The 27,177-nt window shown below is 38.5% G+C and overlaps 1 protein-coding gene across 2 annotated transcripts in view; it reads left to right on the top strand.

Annotated features, from left to right (window-relative positions):
* Positions 1-27,177, top strand: part of DSCAM (DS cell adhesion molecule) — an 861,731-nt gene that overhangs the window by 538,509 nt on the left and 296,045 nt on the right. For both annotated transcript variants that reach the window (XM_050784546.1, XM_050784547.1), the window contains 4 exons: positions 1,856-2,134; positions 7,223-7,498; positions 15,702-15,998; positions 16,742-17,017. In XM_050784546.1, the coding sequence (XP_050640503.1) occupies positions 1,856-2,134; positions 7,223-7,498; positions 15,702-15,998; positions 16,742-17,017 (1,128 nt within the window). The remainder of the gene's footprint in view (positions 1-1,855; positions 2,135-7,222; positions 7,499-15,701; positions 15,999-16,741; positions 17,018-27,177) is intronic.

Consider the following 27,177-nt stretch of genomic DNA (forward strand, 5'->3'; position numbering starts at 1 on the left):
TTACTCACATACATGTGAAATCTAAAAAAGTCAAACTCAGAGAAGCAGGGAATAGAATGGGGGTTGCCAGGGACTAGGGGATGGGACAAACAGCGAGGTGTTCGTCAAAAAATACAAAGTTCCAGATGGCTCTCATTTGATAGGACAGTGGATATCCATTCCTTGGCCATCAGATTTATTGCAGGTAGATCAAAAAAGTCATGGCATTTTTCTTACTGAGGCAAAGACAAGAAAATTTCAGGAGGCAGGAGTCTATAACTCTTCTCTCCATGTGGAATGCCAGGGTGTTGGTTCATGCAAGTTCTAAACAGGATGAATTAGAAGAGACAGCAGGGAGAGAACACTGAGTTTTACGTTTAGCATCTGATCAGGTGCTATATTTTATATTCTTCGTAGTCATGCAGATTATGACCTTGGGAACATCACTGCATTCAAACAAACTTGAAGGACATTGAGCTGCGTGGTTTCCACAGACCCAGTTCTTGAGAATATTTTATCAAATTCCTCACCTGGTTCAAGATGATGTCATAGAACAGGCAAATTTTAGAAGGCCATGTCATAAGTCATAAGTCATCATTTGCAAGCTGCTTCTTTCTAATCCATTGTCTTGCTATGCCACATGTTGTTGATAGTGCTTATTCACCTGACCTCAAATACCATCTTCTCAGAGAGTCTGTCCCGGAGGACCCTATCTTAAGGCCTCCTGGCTGCCTCCACACCCATAACATGTGGAATTCACTCTGTGTTCTGCCCTCTTTTTCTTTCTTTAATTATACTTATTACAAATTATCTTTATTTGCTTGCTAATGTGTTGCTTGCTCCCTAACACCCACCCACCCAACAGAACATGAGCTCCAAGAAGACACCTGTGTCATCCACCACTCTCCCATTAGTGCCTAACTCTGTGCTGGTCTACACTGGAGGATCAAAACATATTTGGGAAATGAATAAATAAAATGCTTTAAAATTCAAAAGCTATGTGTAAAACTCTTTCTCTTGTGCAATAAATTTTACTAAAGGTAAACAGCTATTTCTGCTAGTGTTGCTCTTTTTTTCTGTTTAAATTTATTTAGGCTGGGTGTGGTGGTGCATGCCTGTAATCCCAGCATGTTGGGAGGCCCAGGCAGGAGGATCACTTGAACCCAGGAGTTTGAGACTGTGGTGAGCAATCATTGCACCACTGCACTCCAACCTGAGCTACAGAGTGAGCCACTGTCTTAAAAAATTATTTATTTTATTAATTTTTATGATATTTTATTGATGCATAATAGATACACATAGTTTGGGGTACATGTGATAATGTATTCGTATAATTAAAATCAAATCAGTGTACTTGGGATATTCATCACATTATACGTTTGGCTTTTCTTTAAACTGTAATTATTTCAATTCTTCTGTTCTAGCTATTTTGAAATACACAATAGATAATTGCAAACCATAGTCGTTCCACTGATCTATCTACCACTATGTCTTATTTCTTCTCTCAAATTGCATATTTATACCCATTAAGCATCTTTTAAGAGAATTCTGACATTCCCGGTTATGAAAAGACAATCTGATTCTTAGCCTGAGCTGACAGCTCTTGTTGAAGCCTGCTCATTCTGGATCTGTTATTCATTTACTGGGGAATGACCAACAGAAGCTCTGACCAGTGTTCAACCTTTTGCAAATTCTGAGCAGAAAATAAATTGTATGAATAGGGCATTTCTTTTTCTGTTCACTTATAAAATCTTACAGATCTGTATCAATAGTTGGTATGATGCACCAGTTTAAATTATACATGAAGTCCTACAATTCTAAATGACCACTTCAACTCCTCATTCACTGTCTCTAAGAGTTTTTATTTCTTCTACAGACCCAGCGAACTCGGCCCCATCCATACTGGATGGATTTGACCATCGCAAAGCCATGGCTGGGCAGCGTGTGGAGCTGCCTTGCAAAGCACTTGGGCACCCTGAGCCAGATTACCGCTGGCTGAAGGACAACATGCCCCTGGAACTTTCAGGGAGGTTCCAGAAGACCGTGACGGGGCTGCTCATTGAGAACATTCGCCCCTCGGACTCAGGCAGCTATGTGTGTGAAGTGTCCAACAGATACGGAACGGCTAAGGTGATAGGCCGCCTGTACGTGAAACGTAAGTTGGACGGTAACTTGCAAAGGTGGTGTTGGCTTCCATCGATGGAGCTCCTGTTATAAGCGAATCTCCATGTTTTCTCTGTAGCTTTCCATTAACTCCCAAAAGAGTCCAGCTGAGATCAACAGAAACCTCACTTTACAGATGTGAAAATTAATGCTCAGATGAATTCCCCAAGGTTACACAACTGGAGAGTCTTGGGTGTCAGATTTGATTTGAAGACTGTCTGATCCCCAAACCTCTGTGAGTTCCATTAGGCCACAGACTATTACATTTCCAAGATACGATTTCAAGATAACACTTCCTAGCTGATGAATTCACAACAGCCAGTCTCTCTAAAAATGAACAGAGTGAGAGGGTAGGATTGTTCTTTCAGCACAAGTGATGATAGCCAATCAAAGCAGTTGTCCTTTGTCTGTTTCCAGACCATTTCTGCATTTAATTTCTAAATAAGGCTATTAGCCAAAGTATGAGGCTCAAACATACCCAAATATTAGACTCGTGCCTGATATTTTAGATCATCTACTCCAAATATGATGGATATATTTGATCTTCCATTGATTATTGATTGCCTTGGCTGCCTTGAGGAATGTGTTGAGAAGGATACTGAAGGCAGATTTGGAGGAAGAAGGGATATGATTGCAGGGTCACAATCTAATCTACTCAAACACCCTCAATTTTGCTCATGCAGAAACCAAATTAAAGTGAATTACTCAAGATCACATGGCCAGAAAAGGAAGGCAGAGCCTTGGTCAGAGAGGAGGTCTTAGTTGCCAATATAATACTCCTTTTTTGAAAATATATTTTTACTTGATGAACTAAATTGAACAGATTTAACCACAGGAATCTCACACTGAAAATAGAAGTGTTTTTCTTACTTCCCCCTCCACCTCCCCACCCAGCCCTAACCCTGTTTATGGAACTTTCTCTCAATGTCAACCTGTGTGTAGACTCCCTTGGCATAATACCAGCCTAAGAGAATATATTTACATTAAATATCCAAATGACTATCTGGAACAGGCTGTCTAGCCTGAGTCCTGCAAAATATTTGAACATGTTTAGTCTGGGATTAGAAAGAAATGGATGATAAAATCCACAGTTACACTTCTATGCTGAAGAATCATGTGGATAAAACATGCAGCATTGGACAGCCAGCCACAGGCTCAAAGTCTCTTCTACGTTAAAAGACCTCTCCTAGCTCCCTGTTCTCTGCTGAATAAAGTTGATACCTTAGGATAGCACTGAAGGCATCTCAAGCAAATCTGTCTGGTCGTATTTCCCCTTGTTTTGCATTAAAATCCACTTATGGCCGGGCGCGGTGGCTCGCGCCTGTAATCCCAGCACTTTGGGAGGCTGAGGCAGGTGGATCACAAGGTCAGGAGATCGAGACCATCCTGGCTAACATGGTAAAACCCCGTCTCTACTAAAAATACCAAAAATTTGGCTGACTGTGGTGGCAGGCGCCTGTAATCCCAGCTACTTGGGAGGCTGAGGCAGGAGAATGGCATGAACCTGGGAGGCGGAGCTTGCAGTGAGCCGAGATCTCACCACCGCACTCCAGCCTGGGCAACAGAGCAAGATTCCGTCCCCCCAAAAAAAAAAAAAAAAAATTGCAACCTCAGGCATAAATGGAATAATAAAAACCTATTCCTGCTAAATCTAACTTCTTCCTAATTCCTGCACAAACCATTCCTTTCCTTATTGCAAGTCATATTACTAATGTTGCTTCCTCCACATAAAAGATTATTTCCTAATACTCCGTTATCTAACACTTCCCATCTCTCTTAGCCTCCATCTGCAAAGATGTGTTGTTCCCCATTCTCCTCCTGTCTCCTCAACTCAGAGTATGTTACTGCTCTCTCTCTAAAGGCGTTTATCACTACATGTATTTTAAAAGCCTTTATTATTAATGTGCTTATTTTTATCATTGTTCTCTTCTTCCACATCTAGGTGATTCTCCAATGCTTCTGGAATGTTCTCTGCCTCCCTTCTGACTGCTTCTTCTAGCTGCAGAAGAAAACAGCTTCCTCGTTCCCGTCTCTCTTCTCTATTGGAAAGCATTCTCTTGGACTCCAAATTCAGAACTGTCTTCTTGTCAAGCTCTTCCCTTTTCCTTAGGCTCTGTTTCATTTGTAGAGCTTCAAATTCCTTGCCTCTGAAAATAAGCTCTGAATCTGTACTTGTAGCCTTGGCTTCCTTCATGAGTGTCAGACAAGTGTGTCAACCAGCTTTCTTTCAGAAATTTCGCTGGCACTTCAAAACAACAGTGTCGGATACCAAACTAAACTCTCCACCACCTCTTCCTTCCAAGTGGCTCTTGTTATTATTACCAACATCTTCCTCCCTGTCATCCATCAGATGCAAACATGAAATCTTGGGTGCTCTTTAAGCCTTTCCTTTCTACATCCTGCCAAGTCCTGCCATGTCCTGCCGAGTCCTGCCAAGTGATACAAACTGAATCTCACAGTTACTCAGCTCTGTTCTCAACTTCTGTCCTGCCTTAGATTGGATCTTAATTGTACCTACACTAGACATGTGTAATGTCTTCACTGACCGGTTTTCCTCACCCTCATTTGTCAAAAGACCTTTGACTTAGTGATTCCATTAAAAGTATGTTTGAGCTGGGTGCAATGGCTTGTGCCTGTAGTCCCAGCTACCCAGGAGGCTGAGGCACAAAGGAGGAGGAGTTTCAGGCTACAGTGAGCTATGATTGTGCCACTGCACTCCAACCTAGGTGACAGAGCAAGGCCCCGTTTCCGGGGGGGAACAAAAAAAGACTTATTTGCTAAGCATTTTTGAATGCCTTCTTTAGTTATCTTTGTTTAATTCCAAAATCTTAGGGATTCTCTGTTGCATCCAAAATGAATCAGAAACTCTAAGACATGCCCCTGCTCCCTGACTTAATTCATGTGGTTCCCAATCTCTGTGATTCCTTCTTTCCATTCTGACTGGTCTCAGTTCTATCCATCCTTGATATCTGGATTTCCTGCTCTTCCCAACCACCCTTCTCCACATGTGCTATCTCTCTAATGGCCCTTGCATCACTCTGGTTGGTTATTATAGCCATTTATTGCCTTTTCTTACCAACCTAGAAGACTGAGCTCCTTGAAAACAAAGTGTGGTGAGATGAAAAGTTAGGAACAACTGGGGTAAAAAACTTTTTTCACCCACTTTTTGATGGGGTTGTTGTTTTCTTATAAATTTGTTTAAGTTCCTTGAGAATTCTGGATATTAGACCTCAGTCAGATGGATAGATTGCAAAAATTCTCTCCCATTCTGTAGGTTGCCTGTTCACTCTGATGATAGTTTCTTTTGCTGAGTAGAAGCGTATTAGTTTAATTAGATCCCATTTGTCAATTTTGGCTTTTGTTGCAGTTGCTTTTGGTGTTGTAGTCATGAAGTCTTTGTCCATGCATATGTCCTGAATGGTATTGCCTAGGTTTTTTTCTAGCATTTTTATGGTTTTAGGTTTTACATTTAAATCTTTAATCCACCTTCAGTTAATTTTTGTATAAGGTGTAAACAAACCTGTACGTTCAGCACATGTATCCCAGAACTTAAAGTGAAATAATAACAATAGCAAAAGGAGAAGATTACCAGAATGGATTAAAAAGCAAATCTTAGCCATCTGCCATCTACAAGAGATGTTTGTTAATTTAAAAGATGTATTTATATGTCTTCTGTCCTCCATGTGCTTCTGTTAAGCAATCAGAGGTCATTAAGATCTTTGTTTCTCTATATGTCATTTGCCATTTTTGCTATCTGCCTTAAAGAATTTCTCTTTACTTTTGGTTTTCTATAATTTGTAATATGACTAGACAGGATTTTCATCAGATTTTTCCTGCTCGGCACTTTCTGACGTTTAAAAATCTGTAACTATATGTCTTTCACTAAAAATTTTGTTTTGTTTTGCCATTTACCTGTTGATTAGATTTGGCTGAGTTACTTAAGCTCTCTGAATAACCATTTTCTGTTTTGTAAAATGGAGATAACACAAAAATTACAGGATTAGGAGAAGACTGACTTCAATGACCTATGAAAGATAGTCAGTAATTTTATAGCACATGCTAGTTGCACCATAAGTATTATTCCATTTTTCTTGCCTGTGAGTTTAACCTCATCCTTGGCACATGACAGATGCTCAGTGAATGCTTTCTACATTGGATTAGGGTTTGTTGAATTGAAAACATGGGAAGGTGAGGATGAAAGTTTCATCCCTGTCTAAATCACTCAGCCTCATTTTAAAGAAAATCTCTGTTTCATGGTCACAAATTCTAATACCAACCCATTTGTTAGTCGGTTTGTTTGTTTGTTTTTTCCCCACAATTGTGTGTTATTGGCCCTTGGTAAACCACATATGGCATATGAGTGAGTATACGTGTGTGTGAGAATGGCCCAGGGTAAACCCACCAGTGCCACCTTGGGACAAGGCAAATTAGGATTTATATGTTCAATGTTCAATACTTATGTCACTATTGGTAGCCAGCACATTGCTTTTTTTTTTTTTTTTTAAGACAGAGTCTCACTCTGGTCGCCCAGGCTGGAGTGCAGTGGCACGATCTTGGCTCACTGCAAGCTCCACCTCCCAGGTTCATGCCATTCTCCTGCCTCAGCCTCCCAAGTACCTGGGACTACAGGTGCCCCCCCACCATGCCCGGCTAATTTTTTGTATTTTTAGTAGAGATGGGATTTCACCATGTTAGCCAGGATGGTCTCGATTTCCTGATATCATGATCTGCCCGCCTTGACCTCCCAAAGTGTTGGGATTACAGGTGTGAGTCACTGTGCCCGGCCTGCATTTCTTACTGTCAGTGGATTTATATCAACATCCTCACATAGACTCAGTGAGAAGGCAGTTTGACCAACATTATTCCATTTGTTGCATAGAGAAATAAAGCCAGAAATAAAAAATAGCGAAGAGGATGTTCCCAAACAAAATGTTCCTCTGTGAAATAATATGGCGCGTAGGAACTGTATGGAGTATGACTGCAGTGATGCACTTGCTTTGTTGAAAGTCCAGCCTGTTGTCCAAATGCTATCTAGTGATGTTTTTACCTTTTTTTCTCTCTCTCTTACTAAAACCTCCAGAGCCACTGAAAGCCACCATCAGTCCCAGGAAGGTTAAAAGCAGCGTGGGTAGCCAAGTTTCCTTGTCCTGCACCGTGACAGGAACTGAGGACCAGGAACTCTCCTGGTACCGCAATGGTGAAATCCTCAACCCTGGAAAAAATGTGAGGATCACAGGGATCAACCACGAAAACCTTATTATGGATCACATGGTCAAAAGTGACGGGGGCGCATACCAGTGCTTTGTGCGCAAGGACAAGCTGTCCGCTCAAGACTATGTGCAGGTGGTCCTTGAAGGTCAGTGGGCCTCGTTACAGGGTATGGCTGAAAAAGAACCCAAACCCAGAGCCCTCAGAAAAGAAGAAGACAGGGCAAAGCAGTGCTGATCACTCAGTTCTGGGCTCTCTGTCTGTCTCACCAGCTACTACTCTACCCTAATTTTTCAAGCTAAATCAGGCAAATGGGAGAGAAAGTTCTGATGAGAATGAAATTGTTTCATATTAGAAGTAATGTAAAGTAACATAAATGTTACCCACTCGTTAGTTGTAAGTTATTTGCCAAGAATGAAATCTTAGAAAAACCACAATTAACCACAGTTTTTGTTGATCATTCATCTCTAGACCAGGGTCTTTCAAGAATACCTTGCTTGGGGAACTTTTTTCTTGTTTTTTTTTCTTGAGATGGAGTTTCGCTCTTGTTGCCCAGGCTGGAGTGCAATGGCGCAATCTCAGCTCATCGCAACCTCCAGCTCCTCAGTTCAACCCATTCTCCTGCCTCAGCCTCCCAAGTAGCTGGGATTACAGGCATGAGTCACCACACCTGGCTAAGTTTGTATTTTTAGTAGAGATGGGGCTTCTCCATGTTGGTCAGGCTGGTCCCGAATTTCTGATCAGGTGATACCCCTGCCTCAGCCTCCCAAAGTGCTGGGATAACAGGCATCTTGGGAAACTTTTTTATGTGTTGTGGGATCTTTAGCAGCGTCTTTGGCCCTTTTCCACTAGATGTATGCTAGGAGCACCTTCCTCCAAGTTGTTACAACCAAAAATGTCTCCAGACATTGCCAGGTGTTCGCTGGGTGGGGTGTGGGCAATAGCCTCCAGTGGAGACGTACAACTTCAGATTCAAAATGCAGAGTGAGATGTCAATACAGCGGTTGGTGGAGTGAAAAAATGGCATCTGTTTGCTGCAGTTGTCCCTAGATCCATCCAGATGTTCACAGATTTAAGTAAATGAAATTTGTGAGGAATTATTTTGTGGTATAATAACAGGTTTTAGGTATGTGGTACAGTTTGCTATTTTTTTTTTTTTAACTGGTTACTGCATACTAAATCTTCAAGCTGATCAGTCAGCCAGAGAAAGAAGCTATCACGGGCAACATATGTTTATCACTACATGATTGGACTAGCTTCTATCTATGTATTTGTGTGTCTTGTTGGAAATTATGTCCTTCTATATAATTTAAAATTCATCTGATATCAATTGATTAAAATAATAAAATGATTTTGATATAGCCTAAAGGGAGAATGAATAAAACACATTGATATATGAAAATAAGTTTAAATATATCTTGATTATAAGACCATATTTCTGTTATTCTTTTTTAAACCTTAGCTAATTTTTTTAAGAAGTAGCAGGTTTAGCAATGAGATTCCTATTTTGATTCAGTCGTTTCATTGCAGACAGTGAGATTTTTAAAGCAGAGGTGAAATTAGCTGAAAGCATGGTATTCATATTAAATGCCTGACACTGTGTTCCGTATAATAATTAAGTGAAGAAAGTAATCAATTTGTGCAGAACCAGTTTGCTAATGATGATGCACTCTAGTCCTTACATAGTCACTATTTTTAGATTCTTTGTAGAAAAAAGAGAGATTACCTGTCTAGGCCCAGTTACCTCGGCAACCATTTCGTGCAACTAAGAAAACCTAAAGACCATATTGATAATCCATAATGATGTCAGAAGAGTTCAGGTTATCAGAGTGACAGCAAGAAAGATTTCAAAGACACTCAGGTCTCCCTGGGAAAATAATGTCTGCTTTCATCTCCAAAAGAGCCTGTCACTTGAACTAAAAAGGGGGCCGAGGAGCACCGCCAGCACACTCGCGGATTTATTTGTCGCATGTCAGCTTCCATTCAGGACAAGAAGCTTCACTTTATTTTTTTTTCTCTTCTGAGAGATGACAGTGCTAATGTAGCAAAAGAAAGCAGAAATGGAATTACAAATACATATCTAGTACCTGCTTTAAAAGAATGTCTGGCTAATTTCCTGTGGAAAACAAAAATACTCCAATTATTCTCACTGAAATAGCGATGGATTAAAGTAAAACTATAAAAATTTGTAATACTGTGAACTAGGACTGACCATAGATACAATGGAGAATCTGGGAATATTTCCTATGAGGCTATAAAGTGGAATTTAGTAACTATAGGTTCAGGATAAAACCATAATACCTTGAAAATGGAATGATTTTTTAAAAAGAATAATAAAGGTTTCCAGTTCTGGGAATGGTAAAATAGCATATATCAGAATAAGTCCCAAGATGATAAAACACAAGAAACTTTGGGAAAAGCAAAAGTATATATAGACACTTGAGAGACACCAAAAGCAAATTGGAGAGTATCCTCTTCCACTGAGGACACAGCTGAACTCCAAAAATCGGGGGGAGAATGCAAGTGTGCAATAAAAAAAATAGACATACAAAACACAGAACTCTGCAACCAAAGGACACAAGACAAAGCAAGCAGTAGAAACAAATCATGAGAGGACCCAGACGTTAGAACTGGCAGACAAGGACTTTACAGCTGCTATTTAAAATATGTTCAGTAACTTACAGGAAAATATGGACTGAAAGAGTGAACGTATGGGAAAGACTAACAGAGAAACTGAAACTGTAGAAAAGAATCCATAGAAATGAAAAAAATCACCACATTTGCTTTAATACAAGATTAGAGAAGGAAGAAGAAAGTATCAGTGAACTCGAAGATAAATCTTAGAAAATTATCCAATCTGAAGCAAGAAGACTACAAAGAAAATGATTAGAGCTTCAGTGACAAGTAGGACATCATCAGATAACCTGACAGACACATATGATTAGAGGCCCAGAAAAATAGGAGAGAGGGAATGCAGAAGAAAAAAGTATTCAAAGAGATAATGACCTTAGTTTTATCAACTTTGGCATAAAAGTAAGGTTGCAGATCTAAGAAACTCAGCACACTCCAAAAATAAACACAAAGAAAATTCTATGTCAGTACATCAGAGTTAAGCTGCTAAAAACCAAAGATAAAGAGAAAAACTTAAAAATCTGAGGGAGGAAAAATATTACATAAAGGGGACATCAAGAACAAATGGTGGATGATTCATCAGATATTTTGGAGGACAGGAGACAATGGAGCAACATCTTTAAAATATTGAAGAGAAAATGAAAAACAAAGACACAAGCCCTGCCAACGTAGACTTCTATAGCAAAAAAACCAACAACAACCGGCTTTAAAAATGAAGGCAAAATAAAGATATTTTCAGTAATAAAAAGGTGAAAGAATATGATGTCAGCAGCCCTGCACATTAGGAAATGATAAATGAAGTCATGCCGGATATAGAGAATGGACACTTACATCTATAGGATATACATAACATGGAACAGAAACGGAACATAAAATGGAAACATATCTATAGGAACAAATACCATGAGAAATGGTAAACATATTCATAAATATTTAGCAAAATTGTGTTTTATTTTTTAATTTCTTTAAACAATTGATGATTATAACATTAATAAAATTACCACACTTGGCCATGTGCTGTGGTTCACACCTGTAATCCCAGCATTTTAGGAAGCAGAGATAGGCGGCTCACTTGAGGTCAGGAGTTTGAGACCAGCCTGGCCAACATGGCAAAATCCCGTCTCTATTAAAAATACAAAAACTAGCCAGGTGTGGTGGCACGTGCCTATAATCCCAACTACAGGCAGAAGCGGGAGAATAGCTTGAACCCAGGAGGTGGAGGTTGCAGTGAGCTGAGATCCTGCTACTGCACTCCAGCCTGGGCGACAGAGTGAGACTCCATCTCTAAAAGTACAATACAATACAATACAATACCAACACTTTATTATAGAATTAATATAATAGATGTAATAACAAAAAGGGAAGAATTATTTGTTGCAAGGGTCTTACATTTCACATAAAGTACTGCAATCTTAACTTTTAGTAGACGTAATTTAAAACATATACACCCACATAGATATACATATAGGGGTGTGTGTGTGTAAATGGAACTTATCTTGTAAATGCAAGATTGGAAGAACATTAAAAATCTAATCTGTGTAAGTGACTATATTAATAGAGTAAGGGAGCAAATCCAATTGATTATCTCAATATATACAGAAAAAATCATTTGATGAAACTTGAATCCATTCAGCATAAAGAATCTCCAGCAAACTGGAGACTCTGGAGAGCATCCTTGACCAGATAAGTGGCATCTGTGAACAATCTACAGCTAAAATCATACTTACTGGTTAAACACTAAATGTTTTTCATTTAAGATTGAGACCAAGGCAAGGATGCCCACATCCACCATTTCTATTCAACATTATACTAGCAACCCTAGTTAAACTTGAGTAGAAATAAAATACATGGAGTTTGGAAAGGGAAAATTTGCAGCTGTCTTAATTACAGGCATTGTTGTTTACAAAGAATATGACAAGGAAACAATAAAGCAATTTCTAAAAGTGAGTTTAAAAAGTCATTGGATATAAGTATGATATACAAAATGCAATTTTATTTCTGTATACTGAGAACAAACAATTGGAAACTAGTATTTTGAAACTTTCATTTACAATAACATAAAACATAGGAATATATTTAAAACAAATATGAAAGATTTCAACATACAAAAATACAAAACTCTGCCAATATAAAATTGAAATAACCTAAATAATTGAAAAGATATACCATATTCAAGGATTAGAAAACTAAACATTCTTAAGTTAACAATTCTCTATAAAATGATAAATGTGATTTCAAGCAAAACCAGGGCATGGTGGCTTGTGCCTGTAATCCTAGTATTTTGGGAGGCTGAGGCAGGGAGATCCTATTAGCCCAGGAGTTTGAGTCTGGCCTGGGAAACATGGCAAAACTTCGTCTCTATAAAAAAAAAAAGAAAGAAAATAGGTGTAGTGGTGTGCACCTGCAGTCCCAGCTACTTGGAAGATTGTGCCACACCAAGGACAACAGAGGGAGACACTGTCTCCAAAAAAACAAACAAAAAAAAAACAAAAAAAACAAAAAACATACACACACATACATATGTACCTTTTCAACAAATTAACACGGAAACAACTCAATAAATGTATGGCAAAGAATGAGTATTAATCCCTACATCACACTTCATATCCACACAGAATTAAGTTGCTATCCATATAGAATTGAATATAAAGTATAAAGCAATACAGTCTCCAAAAGAAAACATAGAATAATTCTTCATGATTTGCAAATAGGTAACAATTTCTTAGGACACAGAAAGCATTAAATGTCAACACAAGTACATTATTAAGAAAAGATAAAGGCAACCACAGACTGGGATAAAATATTTTATACACACACAAATATATGTGCTATATATATGTTGACAGATATATATAATCTCTATAGGATATCTGACAAATGTATCAGATCATTTTAAGATATCTGACATAGATACTCTCTCTATATATATTTCCTTGTATTTCAAATACATAAAGATTTAAATTTGTTGTATTCCACAACAAATCAAGAACAAAAAGGCAAACAGTCTAATATAACAATGGCCAAAGATTTGAGCAGATACTCACTAAAGGAAACATGGCCAATAGGCACATAAAACACGTACCTTCCATGGTATTTCTGGGAAAAATATACAACCTGCATTTAGTCATGAGGAAATATGAGACAAACCCAATTTCAGCAACTGACTACAAAATTACTCTTCAAAAATATAAAAGTCAAGAAACACAAAAGAGGCTGAAGAATATTCCAGATGAAAAGAGACTGAAATGACATGAAACATAAATAATGGGTGACACAGACTCCACTGGAAAAAAAACGGTGACGAAAGATATTAGTGGTCAACAGACAGAATTTTGCTGTGGACAGTGTGTTAAATAATAGTACCGTTCCAAAGTCACATCTTCTAATTATATTCTAAGTGTACTCTGGTTGTGATGAAATATATGCACGTACAAAGCATGCATACTCTATTATTATGTTTCTTCTAAGCTCAAGCACAGGCAAAACCAGCACATCCTAAGAGGAATCATAGCAGTGATCTATGTTGGATGGGGGTTTATTGAAAGGAGCCCTTAGGGAATTTTGGTGATGGAAATGTTTTATGTCTTGATCATTTTGGTGGTTATTCTGGTGTGTATATTTAGCAAAACTAAGCTGTACACTTAAGATCTGTATATTTCACTGTATGTAAAATTTACCTACAAAAAGAGAAGTATAACCGAAGAACACTTTGCTAAACCCATGAGTTTTCAGAGCTTAATGTAAAAACGAGTGAAAAGAAATCTACAGCTAAACACACTTTACAAAAACCACGGAATTATGAAGGACACGTGAAATAACTCCAGTACTCCTAAACATTAACGACTGATCACGGACAATGAATAGCAATCATGATGACATCTAACTTCTCCATAAAATTAAACACAGGACGTGATGAGGCAACGTCTGCAGTGTGTTAAAGACAAAAGCATCGATTTTGCATGTTAATATTTTAAAGTTTTCTTTTTCATCTCTGCCAGTAAGAGACAAAATGCTTACAACCCAAGGACACTGCAATATGCTACTTATGAGCATATCTTGGAGAAAACAAACTCCAGGGCCTTCTCCAGCCACCTGAAACATGAGCTGGAATGAATAAGTGAGATTCAGGAATTTGGGAAGGAATAGATGGTAGAGGGGTGGAGGGAAGAGCTGCAGCACAGCCCCACCATCATGAAGGCCCTACATAACTGGCCTCCCCAGCCAAAAACTAGGCCGCAAGGTTTTGGGGGAATGAGTGGCACTTTCCTCAAGGATGTTTGGACCTATTAACCATTCACTGTTGCCTTTCCCTGATGGAATTGCAAGCTATCCTAAATTTTGCTTGCCTCCTTTGTTTTTGTTGATAATACTTTCCAATTTTCAAGAAGAAAGATATTCAGAAATGGAGATATATTTTTTATAATAAAAATTAAAAACTAAAAAAAAAAATCTAGTCATTCTTATCTTTCATTATGGGACAACCCTTTAATTGAACACAAAAATTCTTTTAAAAAATAAAAAATGTCCCCTCCAGCAAGGTCTCTTACCAGACTCAGAAATCCTGTGGCATGTAATTACAATTATGTCAAAATGACCCACTTATGCCTAGAAAAAATGTGTCACAGTGTTGATTTGTATGCCTGAGGCTGGCTGACCTATTGGTAACTTTTCTTCTGATTTTCATACATTTCCTTTAATATGCATGTATTGCTTTTTATAAATGGAAAAACATATATAAAAGAAACATGCATTTGTAACTATAATAAGAGAAAAAACCCATATGGATGATAGAAAAATAATGGAATATGAAAATTTGATCTATGTAAACATACTGAAAATTTCTGTGGAAACTTCTCTAAGATTAAGATCCTAGTTTGCCTGCAACAGTTCTGGGTCGTGCCTGTTCTCTTGGCATAATTAGCAGTCGTTTCTGTTTCAGCCTCAAAAGTGTCCCACGTTGGATGTTAAATTATATGACCGGCCTACTTAAGTTACTTTTAGAGATATTTAAAACATGCTTAAGTACCCACCCTACTTAAGGGATCTTTAGAGGTTTTTAATACACGGCATTTAATGCAAACTTTATTTAGCTTCTGCCCATCCTCAGAGACTTCATGGAAGTTTGCATGCAGTTACCATTTGTAATTAAAGCTGTAAAAGAGGAATTCTTATGAGAAAATGATGAAGATGAGATCATCAATCTCTCAGTAGTCTCCTTTATTCCTGTAAACAATTCCCTAGTGAGAAAACCCCAAATAACTTGAGGAAGTATTAGGTTGGTGCAAAAGTATTTGCTGTTTTGGCCATTACTTTTTGCAATCGCTCTTGCATCAGCCTAACAGATAAAGTGACTGTGGGGGTGAGCGGATGTGAATTTTCCCTCTATTTATAACTTTGTGTGAGGAAACACCAGTTTTAAACTAGGGACTTCTTGGGAGCTGTGATTGTTTAACCCGAACATCTAAGTTGTATTACCATTCCTCTTAAGTCAGTCAGGAAATACAGAAACAGTTTATGAAAGCTTGCTAATGCTGTGCTTACCTGTTTTGAAAATAGTGAACTCTTGTTCTGATTAACGTTTTGCCTTATCAATAAAACCAGACCTTTTTGGTAATGTTGAACAACTACGACATCTACCTCCTAGACATTAAAGAAATGTACTTGGAAGTTCTTTAATTATTTGTATGTGCCACTTTCTTCCATAATTTGTTTTCCTGCAGATGGAACTCCCAAAATTATTTCTGCCTTTAGTGAAAAGGTGGTGAGTCCGGCAGAACCGGTTTCCCTTATGTGCAACGTGAAGGGAACACCTTTGCCCACGATCACGTGGACGCTGGACGACGACCCCATTCTCAAGGGTGGCAGTCACCGCATCAGCCAGATGATCACGTCGGAGGGGAACGTGGTCAGCTACCTGAACATCTCCAGCTCCCAGGTCCGGGACGGGGGAGTCTACCGCTGCACTGCCAACAACTCGGCGGGAGTCGTCCTGTACCAGGCTCGAATAAACGTAAGAGGTGCTTGTCAAATCAGCTCCTCAAAAAAACACACATAACTCATTGTAGTGGAGAAGAAGATTTCTGCATGCACCGAGCTGGGTCTTGGAATGCCAGAGCGGATTAACTGTTGCTTTCCATTTCCTGCCCTCTCCTTCCTACTCAGGAATGGCACTGACTGGGTTAATGTTGGAAATGGCATTTTGGTTTCTGTAGTCAGCTTGTTCTTTTTTACTCTAGATCCGTTCACCTGATGTTTCCTTTCCTGGTTTATGCTCTGCATGCCCTTTCCCTTCTCCTCCTCTTCGGTTCTTCCACATTCATGGTAAACCTTCATGTACATGGTATTAAACTTACATTCATGCTGCAACGTGGCGTAACCTCCATCGTCATCCTGGATTTTACAGAGAGAGTTAAACAATTGATCAATGGCTGCCAGTGTTTTCACCAAAAGTGCATGATTGTCCAGTGTAGACTAGTTGCTTTCTATTAATTAAATTGCCTTTTATCTTGTAATTTTTAATTCAAAACATTTTCATAGAAGTAGCAGATAAAGTATTTAACACTTAATTCATTTGAATTTAAGAAAAGGAAAGAAAAACCTTCTTTGTAGAAAATGCCACATGCAAAAATATTTGTTTAACCGAAAAAGATGTGCTTACATGAATAGAATCTACATTTTTAACTCAAGGAAAAGCGTCCCCATCTCCCCACATGAGATGTACCCTTAAATTATTTTCAAGAGTTTCTTTGTGTCTCTCCAGGGCCTGCAAGCATTCGACCAATGAAAAACATCACAGCAATAGCGGGACGGGACACATATATTCACTGTCGTGTGATTGGCTACCCGTATTACTCCATTAAATGGTACAAGAACTCTAACCTGCTTCCTTTCAACCACCGCCAAGTGGCATTTGAGAACAATGGAACTCTTAAACTTTCGGATGTGCAAAAGGAAGTGGACGAGGGGGAGTACACGTGCAACGTGTTGGTTCAACCACAACTGTCCACCAGCCAGAGCGTCCATGTGACCGTGAAAGGTAAGCCCTGTTCTTCCCGTTCCCACACATCTCATTCCAAAGCCCGACTACTTCCCAGACCAATGATTTGAAGTCAGGTAATCTAAGATCTGCTTATTTAGAGCAGGATAATTGTACAGGGTGAAGAATGACAGAGAACATGAGATATCCTCTTTACTACTGACTGAATCTTCACAGGACCTTTAGTTGATCTAATTTTCTCTCCAGGTGGAATTTTGGCTGGGTTTTCCAGAGGGCATGTGTTGTTAACATTACAACAGGAAAAAAAAAAAAAAAAAGAAGCACATCATTGGCTTGGTTATCTAGTCGTCTTTCAGATAATTTTTAAATAGATAACTTTCTTTTCCTCAAACCTCCTAAAAGCAAGGTCTCTTAGAATGTAACTGGAAGGGATTTTCTGTATTGGATGAGGATTTCAAACAAATGTCTTATCTTCTGTAGATGAGCAGGTCAAAGCAACAACATAGAAATTATATGTTTAAAGGATTCCACAGAGCGTTTTTCTCATTAAATTATTTGCATCATGGCATGGACTGTCGTGGAATCTACCTGTCAGGATGATCTTTAGAGATCCTGCATTTCAACTATAATTTCCTTACCAGAAAAAACAATAAGGTGATCAGACTCATCCAAGGATACACAGCTTTGTAGTGGCAGAACCTTAGATAGGCTCGTTTCTTCTATTCTCCAAGTCAGTTTCCTGAGCTGAATATGAAATAAAATTGTTTTAATTATGTAAATAATCTACCTGAGGTAGGTCCTAAGAATAGAACTAATATGTTATAAAACTGTTTCTAAAACCTGTGGGTGTTGCTTCTAGCCGCACTGAGCTGCCTTTCTGAGATGTCCAATGTATCTCCCCAAGTACCAATAATTGGCTTTTAGTTGCCCTTGTTACAAAGTTGCATGGGTTTCCTGTGGTCTTCCCCAACCTTCTTTTCCTACCGACCCTGTGAGTTTTACTTTATTGAGAACACCTACAAACACACACACACACGAAAATAATAATATAGTATATTATTATTATGGGGCATATATATATTACATACATTATATATGGTAGAATATGTATCGTGTACTGTATATTAGATATGGCTGCACATATAATAACCATGTATCTTGAGAGTTTCCTCGAATCACTGGATATTCTTGGTAAACCAGGCTGGTAAGAGCTGCATAAAGGTTCGCTTTGTGGTTGTGTTTATTCTTTAATCCTCATTTACAGAACGTCTGCTTCATGCCAGGCACTACTCCAGACACGGAGGAATGCAATAATGAAAAAGGTCTGCCAAGTCCTTCCCCTCATTGACTCTCTTCTCAGTCAGGAGAGAGAAACAATAAACAAATAAAGCAAGTGAATAAACCAGAAAACACCTAATGGTGCTCCCTACTATGCAGAGAATTAAAACATGGCAGTATCTTAATGGTTCATTGCCATAGTCAGATGCCATATCAACACATTTGCTGTACTCTGCCATCTTAAAATTCACTGGTCTGTCATACCCTTGGAAGGAACGTTTTACCCACACATGATTTTGTAATATAAAAAGTTGATCATTTGGAAGTGATTGGTTCACCGTGTTATGCAGATCTTCCCAATGTTGATACAATTTGTTATACAATATCAAAATATCACAACTACGAACATTACCATGATCTCATCAGAAAGTCTTCAAGTAAACTGTCAAGTTCATGCTGATGGACACAAGTTTTCTAAAATTCTATTCTTTCTTGAAAGATTCAATTTTATTATTTATAATAAACACCATCAATTGTAATCGTAGGAGTGATAGGCTCATTTCTCTGTAAGAAATTGTTTGACAAATAGAAAAGACTGCATAACCATTGATTTTAGGTAGCCATTCTTTTAAGAAAGAAATGGAATTCCATGAAATAAAAAAAAAAGCAGCTGCTCAAATTTGCAACTTAAGCAAGCACAGACATACTCTGACATGAAGTATGACATTCACGTCAGACATACTCTGACATGAAGAAGACAGCCCCATGCTGCTCAGGAGGCAGAGGACACACTGTGCCTTCTTCCCATTTATTACACAGGACATACAACATTAAAAATAACATGAGCTTTAGGGTAAAAATGTAACAAAACTGTTCTTTTTCTTGCTTCATTAAGTGTCTGTAAATGAATCTGGCATTTTTAAAAATCCAACTCAGACTATGCGTTGGTAAACAGTACAATGAACAGTCATCCTGTTAGTGTCACTGCTGGGATTCATGGTAAGGCTCGGCAGTCCCACCCACCATGGCTTTTGCTCCAACGGTGCAAATATCGACACCATGAGAAAGGCAAACAGCACCTCAGCATTGTCATGAAAAAGATTTTCTTCTTAGAAATCACCTAAAATGGTCTCAGGGATCCCTACAGGTCTGTGAGCTACATTTTGAAAACATCTAATACAGTGCTAAAATTTGAGTTTATTTCTAATGTTTGACCATTACAAATAAGGTATCAAATGAACTTCTTTATGCATTGGCCTTTGTCTGATTTTAAGATCATTTTTTTCAAGAAAAATTTCCAGAAGTATGTCCATTGAATAAATAGGTATAATATTTTAATGTAATTTTTAGGAGACATAAATTTAAACAAAAGCTCTTTGAATCATTAACTTTTGCTCTTTAAATTTGCCAGATCATTATAAATCAGTGTATTCATCTTGATCCTTTTGAAGTGACAGAAACCAATTCAAACTAGCTTATGGCCAAAAGAATAATTTGTCGTCTCTTAGAAACAATATATTTGTGATTTTAGGAAGTAATTCTATTGAATAATTTTGTCTTCAGCAGCTTCTTTTCTTCTAAACACATATCATATAGTATAAAACTTGTCAGCTCCTTTGCAAGTACTTGCAAACAAAGGAAGGAAAATATTATTTTATGTGGTATTTTATTGCCTGGAAAGAAACGGAAGTTGTTGGGATTTGAGGCTTGCAAAATTTATCAGAATAGTCAGGAAAAGCTGCCTTGAAAAAGTGAGACTTTGAGCAAAGATGTGGAGGGGTTTGAGACAGTTCATAGGTAAAGGGAAGAGATAGAACCACGATGTTTAGAGTTTGCCCGGCAAGCTTGAGGAATAACAGAAAGGCTGGTGTGGCGGGAGCCAAGTGAACAAGAAAACATTAAGAGGTCCTGAGTCAGAAGGAGCAGAACCTTTTCATGGGGGACTTACTAGATCAGGACTTCGGTTTTCAGGACATGGGGTTTTCTGCTGAGTGAGATGGGGGCTTTGTTGTATGACTTTAAAAAGAAAAGTCACATGGCCAGACTAAGGTTTTAAAAGGATGCTTTTAGCCAGGTATGGTAGGATGAGCCTGTAGTCCCAGCTACTCCAGAGGCTGAGACAGGAGAATACTTCAAGTCCAGTAGTTTGAGGTTGTGGTGCACTGTATTTGCACCTGTGAACAGCCACTGCACTCCAGCCTGGGCAACATAGTGAGACCCCATCTCTAAAAAAAAAAGAATAAGGATGCATCTTATTCCTGTGCTGAGAATGGTCTATGCAGGGAAAGGGAGCAAGTAGAATGACCTGTTGGAAAGTGAATCCAAGTGAGAGATGGTGGTGGGGGAGAGTAGAGGAGGTGATGGGTAGAAGACAGACTCTGGATCTGTTTTGAAGGTCTATTCAATCGGTTTTCCTAGTGGTTGGATACAGGTGTGAGGAACATAAAGACATCAAGGATCAGGTCAGGCTTCTGACCTGAGTGTCAGGAAGAATGGCATTGCTTTCTACTGAGTGAGCAGAAGATGCAGTGGACCGGTTTAAGGAAGGCGATGAGGAGTCTAGTTATCGATGTGTTGAGATTGAAATACACACTAAACAAGTAAGTGGATGCTCTCAGTAGGAAATTAGATATGGGAGAGTAGAGTTCAGGAATCCAGGCTGCAGACCTGGGGACATCAGTGAACAGATGATGCTCAACACCACAGCGTGGGTGGGACCCTCACAGGACTTCATGCACCACACCGCAGGTTTTGACTTCGTATGGACAGGCTGCCCCAGCCCCCAGTCAGGCTCACATTAGAACCTTTCACCAAATATCTGAAGATAAAGTCTGACAAAAATTCAAACAAGGATTGTTTGAAATGTAAGTTTATCACTTTTTAGATTTCCTAGATTGGCACAGATCCATGTATTGACTATGACCCTATTGGTTGCAAGGTGCAAGAACCCAAATTACCTTTGCTTCAACAGCCAAGTGCAGAGGCACACTGCTGTAATCCCAGCTACTTGGGAGGCCTAGGTGTGATGTGGTACGCAACTGTAGTTCCAGCTACTCCGGAGACTGAGACAGGAGAATGGCTTGAGGCCAGGAGTGCAAGGCTGCGGTGAACTACTTCCAAAACACAGTAACAATTATACCCCATTCACAATCTTAGCCTTTACTCAGAACTTAGAAGGGTCTTAAACAAATTGACTTCTGAACATTTAAATTTACGTTTTAAAATGTTTTAATCTCAGCACTTTGGGAGACTGAGTCAGGAGGATCACTTGAGGCCGGGAGTTCAAGATCAGCCTGGCCACCATAGCAAAACCCGGTCTCTACTAAGAATACAAAAAGTAGCCAGGCATGGTGGCACACACCTGTAATCCTAGCTACTCGGGTGGCTGAGGAGGGAGGATATCTTGAACCTAGGAGGTGGAGGTTGCAGTGAGCCAAGATAGCACCACTGCACTCCAGACTGGGTGACAGAGCAAGATTCTGTCTCAAAATAATAATAATAATAATAATAATAATAATAATAAATCAACAAATAAAATGTTTTTAAAAGAAATATTAATATGTAAATGAAATTATACTCCAACGGTCAGGATTGTAGTTCATCAAGGCTTTTTAAAAATTAACAACCGAGTATTAGGGGAGGAAAATAAGAAATCAGCTGAATTTTAGGAAAGGACTTAGAATTTTGGCTCTCCCTGTGGGTTAGGCTTGAAAGAGACTTTCTTAGTCTTTTCATGTAAATGCAGCTCCACTGCCTTTCCTGGGAGACCACACAGTGACTCTTTCACCCAGCTAATTTTGGAAGAGCAAACCTGAAGCCTTAAAAATTGGCTTCCTTGGGAAGTAGAAGTGACCCAGTTGATCCCAGCAATATTGCTGCCAACAGTGAAACCAAATTACTGTTATCTTGCCTCCAGGAGGTTTATTTTAAATACTGGATATAGCGGAGAGTATGTGCATATGTGTTTAGATGATATTTGGAAACAATACTATTTTTTCATCATGTCTTTTTTTGATAGTAGTCATAACCCTTTGCTTATTTTAGAGCATATGCCTGCAATAAATTTTTTAAATTTCAAAGATTGATATAAATAACATGCTTATTATTGATGGTGGTTGAAGCTTAAGCAGTTGTGAAATATATGTAACTATCCAGAAGTGCAAGTTTGCTGCCTTCAAACATATAGGCAGAAGTAAAAGTCCAAATCTCTTCTTTCACTTCATTTCAATTTAACAAGCAGATTTATATTTAACACATTTTCAAGCTTTGTCTTTCCCATTTTAGGTGCCACATTGAACTTGAACGGTGCTTAATTGAGTGTTCTAATTGCTGGGAATCAACACTGCCAGGAAAGTTAATTGACTGCGGGATAAAAATGTCACCTTCTATTTATATTTATATAAAACTTTGTAGTTTACAAAACACTTTCATCTGTGTCACCTTAATTAATACAGTGACTCTGTAATGTAGATAAAGTGTAATCAGGGAAAGAATAGAAGAGGGATGAGGCTGCGCAGTCTTCCAGTAATACATTCAAGACTCAAACGCAGATGTTTTGATTCCAACACAACCCCATGGTGACTCCCAGAAGAATAATTCGTATTGCAGTGGGAAACCGGGGTAGGAGTGGAGAGAGATGAATACAAAGGACCCTGGAATAAAGCTATTTTAAAAGTCAAGACAAACAACATGTTAAAATGTAGGGCAAAAGATATTGAGGGACTGATTTAAGAGAGATAGAATTTGTTGAATTGGAGAGAGGAAAAGCAGAGAATGGATTTGGTGAAAGAGGGCAGGTCAGAATGAGAAATGACTCCAGAAGCTTTTGCTTGGGAGATGGAGGGGCTGAGAGGAGTGATGTGGCACCTAAGTGCCTTGGCGAAAGCCTTTGGGTGACGGGATTGGTCTAAAGTGCCTGTGTATCACCATTCTGGCTTCAGACCATGGGGATTTAAAAAAATAGACAGGAAAGCAGACTAAAATTCATAGAGAAAGATAGTTAAAATTACAGGTAAATAAATGTCTAAGGAGCACCAAGCTTTCAGAGTTATATTTTATAAGGATTTTTAAAAGTTAATATTTGCCGGTAGTGAGATGAAATGGCCATGCTAGGAATGCAGAGAACAACCAGAAACATCCACTTTTACATGTTTCATTCAGTGTCTATATTTGTGGCAATTTCCCATTTTAATGTACCACAATTTTTTTTTTTTTTACCCTGTCCTCCTTCAAATCGAAGGGAGAATTAGATGTCACTGCCAGGGTTTCCAGCTCTTGTGTTGGTGGCACTTTGTGTACCGTAGCCCAACAGGAACACTGTTCTGCACATTTTGATGTTAAAATCCTGCTTCCATGCAGCTTTTTGTCCTATGCTGCGTCTCGTCTGTCACTATAACGTCTTACTGGATTGCTGTTGGTGCAAGTGGGGAAATGAATGCTGAGTTAAGGCGCGGTGGCTCAAGCCTGTAATCCCAGCACTTTGGGAGGCTGAGACGGGCGGATCACGAGGTCAGGAGATCAAGACCATCCTGGCTAACACGGTGAAACCCCGTCTCTACTAAAAAATACAAAAACTAGCTAGGCGAGGTGGCGGGCACCTGTAGTCCCAGCTACTCGGGAGGCTGAGGCAGGAGAATGGCGTAAACCCGGGAGGCGGAGCTTGCAGTGAGCTGAGATCCGGCCACTGCACTCCAGCCTGGGCGACAGAGCGAGACGCCGTCTCAAAAAAAAAAAAAAAAGTGCTGTGAGTTTGTCCGCTCGCCTTCCACTCGGGGTGAGCGGCTAGGGATGCCGTCTTCTAATGGCATCATTCTTCAAGGGCTGACAACAAATGTCATCTGGCCTAGGGAAGGGACAGCTTTGTGCACAGAAATAGCCTTGGCAGTTCCCCTACTCCCGCTTTCAGACATTTGCTCATTAGCTGTTCCAACCTTGGCACTATCAACTTGCACCGAATTCCAAACCCGACTCTGTCAGCAAGGAAAGGTCTTTCATTGTTAATCTGTCGCTTTCTTCCACTTTCTCCTGCTATCTCTTCAGATACTGGAGTTAGTTACAATATTGTTTATGGAAAGGACAACATTTTGAGGTTATTTTTCTATTTTAGTTCCTCATTAAAGTGGAGCAATGGTTAACTTAGGCTCCAGTTTGCTGGAGTCTTTTGTGTGTGGCCATACACTGCAGCCATCCACAACTTTTTCGTATTTATTTTTCAACAACGACTTGGGAATTGCAGAGCTTCTGTTATGAATAATACAGGAGAAATATAGACCTGGGGAAAAATAGAATGGTAATGTATTAAATGTGTAATCCTTTTATGTTAATTTATTATTTAAAATGAGAATTTAAATTCTCTTTTTAATTTAATACCCTAATGCGAGAAAAGAAAACTAGTGACGTGGGAACTTTCACTGTCCTCCCTTTTTAAATGATGCAAGAAAGCACTCATGCTTCATTGCGCTTAAATGCATGCATTTACTCAGCTACCCTGGGGATTTATGCTCTCAAGTGTCTGCAGAAGAGAAAGGTAGGATATCTGAGCACAGAACTCAGCTTCTATGGTTTCCTTCAGATAGGTTTGTCCTGGAGGTAGAATGACTTAAAATTCCTGTATTCTAGAAATCAAAGCAGGTACAGTGTGTAAGATTGGTTTCAATATCAAAGAATGCTATATATATGTGTAATATATATTTATTATATATATGCCTATAATAAATATATACAATTTATTATATAAAATATATTCATATAATAAATATATATTTGATGTTTATTATATAAATATATGCAACATATTTTATATATTGCATATATTATATATTGATTTTAAATGCATATATATGATTTTTTACATTATAAATAAAATGATATGTATTATTTACATTTTAAATAAGATAATATGTATTTCCTGTGTATAGTATAATGTTTTGAAATATATATCCATTGTGGAATGACTAAATCTGATCAATTGACATATAGGCTGCCTCACACAGTTATCATGTTTGTGTTGAGAACACTTTACATTCACTGTCAGCATTTTTCAAGAATACAGTAAATTATTAGCTATAGTCACCATGTTGTACAATAGATCTCTTGGACTTTTCCTCCTGAAATTTTGTGTCCTTTGACACACATCTCGCCAGTAACTCCAGCCCTTGAGAACCACAACCATTCTCCATTCTGTAAGATCAACCTTGTTAGATTGCACATATGAGTTAGTTGATGTGGTATTTGCCTTTATGTGCCTGGCTTATTTCACTTAATATAATGTTCTCCAGTTCATCCATATTGTCACAAAGGGCTATAGTTCACTCTTTCTTAAGGCTGAATAGTCTTAAGGCTGAAGGTCCTTATTTTGTTTTATTTTTTATTTTTATTATTTGTTTATTTATTTTGAGACAGTCTTGCTCTGTCATCAGACTGGAGTGTAGTGGCGCGATCTCGGCTCACTGCATCCTCTGCCTCCTGGGTTCAAGCAATTCTCCTGCCTCAGCCTCCTGAGTAGCTGGGACTACAGGCATGCACCACTACCCATAGCTAATTTGTGTATTTTTAGTAGAGATGAGGTTTCACCATGTTGACCAGGATGGTCTCAATCTCTTGACCTCGTGATCTGCCCACCTTGGCCTCCCAAAGTGCTGGGATTACAGTTATTTTATTTTAACTCGTCCCTTTTTTTGGTAACCATTGTATATATATACCACATATTTTTTAATCCATTCATCTGCTGGTGACCACTTAGCCACTTGATTCCATATCTTGGCTATTGTAAACAATGCCACAATGAACATGGAAGTGTAGTTATCTCTTCAACATACTGATTTCATATCCTTTTCATATATACCCAGTAATGGCATTGCTAGAAAATATGGTGGTTCTATTTTTAATTTTTTTGAGGAAGCTCCATATTGTTTTCTATAGTGAGTATAGTAACTTCCTTTTCTATCAATGCAGTACAAAGCTTCTCTTTTCTCCATATGCTCACCAGTGCTTGTTTTTTTCATGTTTTTGATAATAGCCATTCTAACATGTGTGAGATGATACCTCATTTTGGTTTTTTAGTTTGCATTTCCCTGATAACTAGTGATGTTGAGCATTTTTTTATATACCTGTTAGCCATTTGTACGTCTTCTTTTGAGAAATGTTTATTCAGGTTCATTGCCCATTTTTTAATAGCTTCATTGAATTTGCCTATTTTCAAATCAGATTGTTTTCTTGCTATTGCATTGTTTGAATCCTTCATATATTTTGGATAGTAACCTTTTATCGGATGTATGGTTTGCAAATATATTCTCTCCTTCTATATATAGGTTGTCACTTCATTCACTCTGGTGATTGATTTCCTTTGCCGTGCAGAAGTTTTTTTTAGTTTGATGTAATCCCATTGTTCTATTTTTGTATTTGTTGTCCATGCTTTTGGGGTAATAACCAAAAGTCATTGCCTAAAGCAATGTTAGGGAGATTTTCTCCTATGTTTTCTCCTACTAATTTCATAGTTTAGGCCCTTCCATTAAGTCTTTAATCCAGTTTGAGTTTAATTGTGTATATGGCATTAGAGACACCATAAATTAGAGATAATGACCTAATTCCATTTTTCTGCTTGTGGATATCTAGTTTTCCCAACACCATTTACTGAAAAGACCCATTGTGTGTTCTTGTCTCCTAACTTTGCCCTTGTCTTCATTTGGACCTTGTTTAAGAAATTTACGAGCTCATGAAGATGCGTTCCTATTTTTTTCTGTATTTGTTTTATGTCTATATTTTTACTGTTTGCATTTAGGCCCTCAACCCCCACTGAGGTTCACAGATATAATTAAGGTGGGGTCCAATTTATTTTCTATCTATATTGAGTCAGTTATCTCAATATTTATTAAGTGACCCATGTTTTCTTCTTCTCTCCATCTACCAAGATACCATGATGG

This window comes from Macaca thibetana, chromosome 3, assembly GCF_024542745.1.
Source record: "Macaca thibetana thibetana isolate TM-01 chromosome 3, ASM2454274v1, whole genome shotgun sequence".
In the NCBI taxonomy this organism is placed as follows: domain Eukaryota; kingdom Metazoa; phylum Chordata; class Mammalia; order Primates; family Cercopithecidae; genus Macaca; species Macaca thibetana.